The 9,628-nt window shown below is 47.1% G+C and overlaps 1 protein-coding gene across 3 annotated transcripts; it reads right to left on the reverse strand.

Moving 5' to 3' along the window:
* Positions 1–5,128: 5,128 nt before the first annotated feature.
* Positions 5,129–9,380, reverse strand: LOC123068481 (repressor of RNA polymerase III transcription MAF1 homolog). Of its 3 annotated transcripts, none has more exons than XM_044491063.1 (11): positions 9,110–9,380; positions 7,728–7,768; positions 7,565–7,635; positions 7,435–7,484; positions 6,832–6,905; positions 6,672–6,734; positions 6,250–6,337; positions 5,986–6,048; positions 5,828–5,907; positions 5,660–5,731; positions 5,129–5,571 (listed from the first exon to the last, which is right to left on the reverse strand). In XM_044491063.1, exons 2-11 carry the CDS (start codon positions 7,757–7,759, stop codon positions 5,490–5,492), a joined length of 675 nt encoding a protein of 224 aa, XP_044346998.1. In that variant the 5' UTR covers positions 7,760–7,768; positions 9,110–9,380; the 3' UTR covers positions 5,129–5,489. The 3 variants fall into 3 exon arrangements, with proteins under 3 accessions (XP_044346998.1, XP_044346999.1, XP_044346997.1); XM_044491064.1 differs by having other exon boundaries at positions 7,728–7,813; XM_044491062.1 differs by having other exon boundaries at positions 7,728–7,832.
* Positions 9,381–9,628: the final 248 nt, after the last annotated feature.

The following is a 9,628-nucleotide window of genomic DNA, read 5'->3' on the forward strand; positions in this document are numbered from 1 at the left end:
GTGGGTACATCTCTGTCGTGACCCTCTCTGTGAGCTCTGTTCCGGTCGACCAGACCTTGAACGATGATGGACCTTGCATCAAAGCCTGGTTCCCTGGGGTCGACTGGAATCCTTCGCCCACCACTGTGCTGGCGTCTTTCATCTTGCTGTCGAGGCGCGTAGGATCCACCCCTTGGGGGAGGGGTGGGCACTCGACGTCGATCATCGCAATCGAATCAGTGATCATACTGCTCACGGTTCTTGTATTGATCGTGCCGGTCTCCACGCCCCTCATTCCTCGGGGGCGATCTGGGGCTATGAGCCGACTGGACTGTATTCGCAGCCACGGATCTGCTGTGAATCCTATTCCGTGACTGTGATACAGCTGAATTCTGATCTCCTGCTGCACGGAGCAAATCTCTGATCTGCATCAAGCCTCTGCCAGCCTCTGACTGGGAAGGCTGAATTGACTCTGCTATATGGGCTGCAGCTGCTAGATTCTGAATCGGAGTTCGATATACCTGAGTCGGTGATGGAAAGAGCCGGCGTCGGCTGGAGTCAGGAACCCGTTGCCGCGCGCGCTCGTCGAGTGCCCGCTGATGGTTCTCAAGTCGAATGCGCTCAGCCAAGTTGGCCAAGCGCGCATCCTCTAAGGCGCGAGCCTCAGGGGTTTCTCCAACGATAGGAGTGTGAAGTGCATCCATGTTCCGGCGGCGAAGTTCTTCCCCCTGCAGCGAATTGAGGGGCTTGGGAAGGTACTCTTCATGGGCGTGCGACGGATCGCCTCCGCCGTCACCTCCCTCGGCGCCGGGAAAGCCGGGGGGACCATGTGGTCCATTGACCATCAGGACCTCCGCCGCTGGATCACTACTGTCGCACTCAGATGCAGTCTCTGCGGAGCCAGTCGAACAGGTCGTAGAGAGATTCGTCGGGCTCGATTGCCGCGACTTGGGCGGTGGTCGATTGGCGAGCCACCGCGTGCCTCACCCACCGCTGAAGCCTCGATCGACCGGAGCACTTGCGCTGGCGGGAAGCAGGGAGGGAGGATGACACAAAAACCGGTCGATACTGGGTCGACGGTTGCCGCAGGAGGACACCGCGGACGCATGCGCGAAAGTGCGTCGCTCCGCGAACTGGGAGCGCGTCGACGTCGAGCGGAGCCTCCTGAAGCCAGGCAGAGTCGTCGGCGATGAACGTGAGCGCGCCGAGACGGATCTCGCGGCCCTCAACCAAAACTCCGCCTGAAACCATGATGAAGGAGATCGGAAAAAATTGCAACTTCTCCAATAAGTCGCTAAGACACCTGTCCCACGGTGGGCGCCAACTGTCATGGTTCTAACTCTGACAGTAGTGTAGATGCAAGATCCTAGCAATGGAGTAGTTGTACACGCAAGAGTTTTACAAGTTCAGGCCCTTCTCGGAGGAAGTAACAGACCTACGTCTCGGTGCCCGGAGGCGGTTGACTAGATTATATACGTGTGAGTTACAGGGGTGCGAATCCTTTACACTGATGAGGGGGTGGCTTATATAGAGTTCGCCAGACCCCTCCGGCCCTCAGTTATGTAGGGTTTAAAGTATATTAAGTCAGGGGGTTACTGGTAACGCCCACATAAAGTGCTATGAAGACCATAAAGGCTACTTAATGACAGACCGTTACGTGCAGAGTGACTTTAGATCTCCCGGCCGTCGAGTGGTTAGCTTCATGGTCGAGTGGTGATCTTCATGGTTGAGTGTCTTCGAGTCTTTCGAGTGGATCACCTCTCGGACGACTGACAGGTAGTTTCTTCTAGAGATGTCCTTGGGTAGGGTAGCTTAGACAGGTCCATGACCCTACCCTAGGTACATAGCTTCATTAGACACTAAATTGTTTTTCTTTTGAACAATCACCGGGGGGAGAGGATCCCGACCTGAATATATTACTCAAAGGCCCAGAGGGCGAGTTACATTAGTGGTTACAGCGGGAGGAGAGGTATAGGCGCCAACACACGGCCGCCTCCCTGCTAACGGGGTCCTTAAATCTGAGGCCCAAAGTGTGAAGTTTGAGATGATATTATGTAGAGTATCGATGGGTGAGTGGAGCTCGTTGTGGAAGACACGAGCGTTCCTGGAGTCCCACAGCTTCCATAGTATGGCGAGGACGACAATTGGGCAAATGTTGATGTCGAGGCCCACCGGCGTACGAGTAGCCCGAACGAGGTCGATGGAGTGAGGTGGCGCCAGTTCCAAGAGGGACCGGACCGGTGCCGCGTGTGGGCAGAGTATGAAGAGGTGTTGCGTCCTCCAGCGTGAGGGCGCACCGAGGGCATGTCGAATCTAAGGTGATGGTCTTGTGATGCAAGTTTGCCATCGTGCTCAGCCTGTCACGACAGAGGAGCCAACCGAAGATCTTGACCTTAATAGGTGCGTTAGAGCTCTAGATGTGCTCCGCATTGAGATTTATCTTGTGGTCAGAGGAGAGCAGCAAGTAAGCACACCTCAAGGTGAGCGAGGAGCCGTGGATGATGAACCTGTCGTCTGGCGTGTCGTTGGTGATGACATCCTGCAACAAAGACAAAACAGATGCAGGCTCTATAGAAGCAGCATTGGTTAGGTGGTTCCATAGAGTAACGAGTAAACCATTCTGCATGACATCCGAAACCAGGACAGAGGATGATGTGGAGTGGGAGAAGAGGTATGGGTAAATGTGTGTGAGTGGTGTGGAAAGAAGCCAAGTGTCTAGCCAGAAGAAGGTGACAGTGTCGTTGTTGGTAAGGACAAAAGAGATTTTTTTGGAGGGAGTGGAGTTGTTTTCTATTGTCCAGAGGTGGGAAGGGTTGTGGGGCTTATTCACGAAGTCAAGGGAGTAGTATTGGAAGAACCAGTTGGCCCATGGTTGGTTTGGTTTTTGGAGAAGTTTAAACGCAAATTTCATGAGGAGGCAGTTGTTTTGGAGAAGCAGGTTTTTAATACTAAATTGTTTCATTCTTTGGCCATGGAAAGATATCGATGGAACTTTATAATTTCTCTTTGCTTGCCGACTTAGAGGTGCAAGATCATGTTGCTAAAGAATTTGTCTTATATTAAACTTGTAAGGAGACTCGAGGCCGGTCTCGTCCACACCCACGATACTATTTAATTTCCCATCTAGCATTCACCATGTTAAGAGTCTTGAGAATATCTCCTAGCCTTTCACATAACGTTGTAATAAGGTCTGTGTCAATCGATAGTGCTCCTGGTTCGATGAATTTAATGGATCTTTCCCGAGTCATGTTGGCACATTCAAAAAATGGCTTCTATCAGTCTTGCTTTGATTTCTACAAGGGGGAAACTCGAACTCCAACACATAAAAAATGGATGAGTATATATATTTGTCGAGGTGTTTTTGTGTTGTACCTAACAATAGTATGAAAGTCGTACGTAATTTGTATGATAATGGGATGACATCTCAGGTTGTTAGATACATGATGCACTAATTTGTCTGGAATATATCCCAAAGAGACTATATCGGTGGTGTACAAGATGTACTCGGTGATTAGGATGTCAACTTGTCGAGTTGGAGGATGAGGATCTAGATGGGATTTGTAGATTGAATCTACTAACTGAACTAATATGCTAAAACCAGGGCTTCTTGCGAATTAGGAGAAGTTGAAGATGTCTCATCCCTATCGGGTGGATGCCTATTTGTACTGGTCACCGTCTTAGTTCCCTTCTTCAATTCGCCATGGACTCCTCTGTTTATGGTAGCCGTGTGGCTCCCTTCATAAAAGCCGGCGACAACACGATTGCAGAATTAGGTGGATCCAACGCGTGCCTCTCGCGCCTCATTCACGGGGAAAATACAACCTAAGTAAAACAGACACAACACGACAACGTGGTGAAATCTACTCCAATCAACATGACCACATAAATATCCAACACAAATTAATGGGTTATTCTTACATTGTGAAATACAAAAGGGGAAGCTAGAACAAAGCAGTTGATGCCTTGTCTAGGATAAAGCAATACATCTAGGCTCTCTCTTCTAGTACAACACTACCCCTCCGAATTTCTGAAGTTGCCAAATCCTACACTAATGACACTAAATGCACTCTCTGAACTTACTATTGATGATCTTCTCATCCAAATTACACATTCAAGGAGTACCAGATACAAAAAAAAAGAACAAAATCGTTATTGACGGCAATACACAGTTGAGACAACAAGTCCTCAAGTCCTTCCACAAGTCAAAAATTGGGGGACATTCAGGAGAAAGAGTGGCTTACCAAAATTGCATTTACTGCACCATTACGGAGGTTTAAAACAAGATGTCATTAATCATAACCCATTTGTCGGCTAAAAAAAGCACAACATACTCCTTGCACTGATCTTCTTCAAATACCTACCACTACGATTCACGGATTTTGCTTGGTGTCACATTAGCACGAATCTTGTGGAAGGGCAACCCTTGCCAGAGAACAAGGACTTTTTCTTTCTTCCAGAGAACATGGACTTCATACTTGTGGTAGTTGGAATATTGACTAATCATGCCCACTTCTTGTCGGTAAAGTACTCGGTCACTGTCCAAATTATTGCTAGAGTTTTCTCAGATAATATCGTCAAACTCCTTGGACCACATGCAGTCACCGTTACTGCTAAAGATAAAAGCTTTACATGTACTCGTTGGTAGCAACTCTTTAGATCTCTGGGAGTGAAACATCATGTCAACACTTCATATCATCCACCAAACTGGTGGTCAAGCGGAGAGGATGAACCGGTGCTCAGCAACATGTTTGAGATGCATGGCCTTTTAACAACTCAAGGAATGGCACCCATGGCTTGCTCTGGCTGAACGGTGGTATTGGTATAGCACCACTCTCCACACGTATCTGAAAATACACCTTTTGAGGCACTTTGTCTTTCCACCTCCTAAAATTCATGAATCCAATCTACTAGATTTCATCTTTAGTGGCTCCCTTGATATCCTGCACAGCCGAGAAATGGCTATGCAACTCATCAAGGACAACTTTCTCAAAGCACAAGCAAGAATGGAATACTTTGCTAACAAGAAACGAAAAGAAAGAGAGTTTCAAAGGGTAGTAGGATGCACCGTAAAAAGTCTCCTTTCGAGACCCTGTTGATCTGAGCATGTCAGCAACCTATATCAGGGCATTGCATACACAGATACACCACATAGCAACTAGATAAGTACAGAGAATGGTTCAAATTCAAGAATCCAATTTACATGCATAAGACTGCAAACTGAAGCCATATTCCTGGAAACATGTCTCCAGAGAGCAACCCAAAGGGACAAACTATGCCAGTTCAAGTTTGGCAGACTGAAGCTAAATCTTGTATCTACAAACATGGACGATAAACAATAGAGGCCAAAAGTGTATGCGCTCCAAACAGACAAACAAAATCACACTAAAAGTTCCTACAGGGAACTGCCGCCATACGTAGTTTCCTACCGGGAACTGTCGTCATACGAGCTGCATATTACACAAGCAGGTCACACTGGTTGGTTGGTCATGTTCCTAGCCGAACAGAGTCAGTCATATGTCCATGTCGATCAACGCATCTTCCTCCTCGCCATCCGAGAGTGCACCAGCAAGGAAGTCATCTCCTGCAAATTTGCTGTGGTGGTACAGCAACTTATCAGTAACTGATATAGTTTCAGAACTCCTCATACAGTGTTCTTCCTAAGGAAAAGACGTGCACATACCTAGTACAGCAGCAGCGAAAGCTCACTACTCGCTTTAGCTTCCGGTTGTAGAAGAAAAAGTTCACCGACCATCTGCAAGTAAAATAGAATGCCATTTACACATTAGAGCATCCTTCTGAGTGTTTAAGTTCAATTCACACAAGGTTTCTGTGGATAAGATCGCCGTACATGGCCCCTTTCTCTAGAAATGGATCTCCGTCAGAGTCTGGGTTGTAGCTGTAGATGTCACACTCCCTGATTTTGATAACCTGTTACAAAATAATGTGTAAACGTAGAATATAGGACTCTGCTATCTTTTCTGCAATAAGCATTTACTGAATGCACACCTCATCAATAGCTTTAGTCATACTGTCCAGAAGAGAACTGCCTTCATTTCTTGCTGCCCAGAGCTGAACAATAGTCCAATTCAGGTTAAGCATATAAACGTGGTGGAAGGAAGCCAGTTTCAGTATCATTGTAAGTTGAGCAGTTGAGTGAAAACATAATTGCAACTATAAGTTTCACTCAGACATTCCATAACTTATTTGTGTATGTTTACAAACATGTCTATCGACCAAGAGTAAAATTCATGGAACGCATGAAAGCATTACCCTAGAAGCCTCCGATAAGTAGTTGTCTACCATCTGCTTGAAACTTTCCATGTCTTCTTCTTTGAAGAATAGGTGTGCCCGAACAGCACTGCTAAGCGAAACAGATGTTGACAAAGAGGATGTTAAATTTAATCTGAAGGTCATCCCATCATGCAAGTGTCGCATAACAGTAAGGAGACCTTAAGAAAGGTACAGCTCTGCCAAGTACCAACATGTTCAAGGGAAATGGAGAGAATTGAACTCTCAGCTCAAAAGAGCAACGAATATTAATCCGTTTGTCATGCCATTTGACAACACCCCCTTAGGCTGGTTGGGAAGGACAATAGCGGGTTGTCATATCGCCCAAAAAAGCTGAGTATGACATTACCCATTATCCTTCCTCCCAGACTACACAGAACACACTCATTGTAACACAAAATTACCTGAAATCATAATCTGGATACATATGGCCAAGAGTGAGAACTAGATATATCAACGTTTTCCGGCTGAAATAAACACAAAATATAAAAAGGTATCAGGCTAGTTAAACAGAAAATGTGCAAAACAAAGGTGAAGGAGGATCACTATCAAACAAATGCTTACCTCGATCTACAAGACAAATGCTCCACAGGTGAAGGAGGATCACTATCAGAAGACTTGCCAAGGTAATCAAGAATCTGAATACGAAACAGAGTAGTTAAATGGCACATATATAAACATGCAGATATTTATCGCTGGCATGCTCAGATGCATAAATTTTGGCAAGGATGGAAAACCAAACATCATACTTCTCAAAGGCATGATATGTTAATCTTTCAGAATAAGATGCTCATGGGGCAAAAAGGTTATACTGAACAGTGAAAACAATTATTATTCATTATTTTTCACATATAAGCATTTTATATAGTTCACATGCAAATGACTTCATAACATGCTAGGCATGCAAAAAGACCTACACGAAACTAAAGCTGATTACAGGCCAATTGCAAACATGAAAGAAATATCAAAATAAGCTTGCACACATTGATTTGAACAGGTATCCATATGTTATTACAAACTTTCACAAGTTAGCTCCAGTTTTCATATGATTCTAACGTCACACATAATTTCCTAACCAAACACAGTAGTGCAAATGCCTGCTGATTAACATCAGCGCTAAAAGAAAAGCAGTTGCCATAAAATCATAGGCTGATGGAAAGTATGTACCTCATGTTCCAGGCTTATTGAAAGCCGACGATCATTTCCTGCGTGCTTGCCTGTAAATTAAGGTGGAGCTTCAGCCTATTGCCATGATGCAATGCATTCAGTAAAGAAATACAGTGGAGCATACTCTTACATGAGAAGGCTTCAAGGCTCCCCCTAATTGTACAATCACCAAGGTTTAGTTGATCGAGGAACACATTTACACTGAAAACAAACAAACGTAATACATTAGGCCCAAGAAAATCCCATGTTACCAGGAGCACTATGAGGACAAGAAAGAAGAAAAGATGGCATACCAGTCGAACGGGGTGTATTCTAAAAGCTTCATGTCGAATGTCTTGTGAACACATACAAATAGCTAGATCAGATGCGTGTCAAGAAGCTGAGATTCAAAATCCCAACTGCCAAATCAGCACATCAAAAGAGTAATCAACAGAAAATCAAGCAAATAAGATGAGATGTGATCAAACCACATTAATACAACAAAACAATTCTAGCAAATTCAGTCTGCAGTTTGTTTCAATAAACATATTGTTGTCAATGCTATGGAAGTGAAGCGGAGGCATAGGAACTACTACACTTAGTTCCAGTTGTGCATGTGGCACCAGGTGTTTGAGACAAAGCCAGCAAGAGCAATTGTGGTAACATAATTACTACAGCAACCACACATCTCCCATTTGGTGCAGGCATCAATATCCAACTTGGTAAATGAGTAGCCACTTCTTCAATGTGGAGATCAGTTTTGTACTAGCAACAAACAGCCAAGCAGGCGACAAAACACCTACCAAAATCCAGTCATCTCTACATATATACAGGCATACAGCAGCCAGACAGAATGGACTCCCCAGTGACTCAAAATTCCTCTCCCCTCTTCTTGCATCACTGTCGACGGTGCACACTGGGCTGAAATGGAACGCTAGTAGCAAAAAAATCCACACAACATCCAACAGACAAAACTTGCTAGCATGCCTTGGCTAGTGACGAGAATGCCAGGGCAAAGCAGCCTGATCTCCTACCCATGCATCCCGCGGAGCATCTTTTGGTGGACAGCGCAATGAAAATGTTGGATGCGGCCCACCCATCTATAGGCACTATTTTAAGTTTCTTCTGGGGTAGTGTGCCAGATCTCAAAAGTTTAGATGATAGAATTATGGATAACATTGATCCTTTATTAGACTAGCCAGTAGGATACATATGTAGTACTACGAAATAGAATGAACAGAATTACTCCTTCACAAACAAACAAACAAAAGCATGGGATGAAGCAAAGCGAGACAACTGGCGCAGCGCTGCTACCCACCGCTACCCTCGTCGCCGGACAAGGGCGAACACTGAGCATGCCCGCGGGCGAACCGAGCCGCGCGCGAACGCCGTACTACGGCCGTTCCCCTCTGCCCGTCCAGTCCTCCTCCTCCTCCTTAAATTCGACGCGGCGGGCTCGCATGGGCCCACCGCTCCCCTCCCTCCCCCCATGCCCCGAAGCACCGCCGCTACTACTACTACCACCTCTGCAGCGCTGAATCGAACAGCGAGCGCGGCAGCGGAACCAATCCATCCAAGCGCGGGCGAGCAGCGCGCGGATCTCGCGCAAGGAGAGCCCGCCCACACGACGCGCGCACGATTGGGAGGAAGCAGAAGCCGAAGCAGGGGGAAGTGGGAGAGGTCGACGGATCCGTACCTGGCGAGATCTCGAAAAGGGGACGAGACGAGACGAGACGAAAAGCTGCCGGGATCTGCCTGCCACCCACCACCACCACCACCGCTCCCTCTCGCCACTAGTTTATCCTCTTCCTCCTCCCCCTCGGCGGAATTATTCTCTTTATTTTATTCTCTCTTCCTCCCTCGCGGATGAGAACCAGAGGTAGGACCCGTCGGAAGGCGGCGACGTGGCGCGTCCCCGTGAACTCTTCAAGGCCCGCGCCGCGCGGTGTGCTGTGGCCTGTGGTTTCGCTCGCTGACGGTCACGGTGAGGCGGGGGGGAATCAACCGACGGGAGGGGAGTAGAGTCGGGAGCGTTATCCGTTCCGCGTGTCGCGTGCCGGTGGGCCCGGGGGAAACAACGGCCGTTTCGCGCTCGGCAGGAATAACCGTCGGCGGAAGCGGAACGGACCGAATCCCCGCCCCCGGGATGCGCATCTCTTTTTCTTCTTCTCGAGAGTCCGAGAGAGTGAAATGCGGTGCGCGTCTGTGGAGTGAA

This window comes from Triticum aestivum, chromosome 3B, assembly GCF_018294505.1.
Source record: "Triticum aestivum cultivar Chinese Spring chromosome 3B, IWGSC CS RefSeq v2.1, whole genome shotgun sequence".
Classification (NCBI taxonomy): Eukaryota; Viridiplantae; Streptophyta; class Magnoliopsida; order Poales; family Poaceae; genus Triticum; species Triticum aestivum.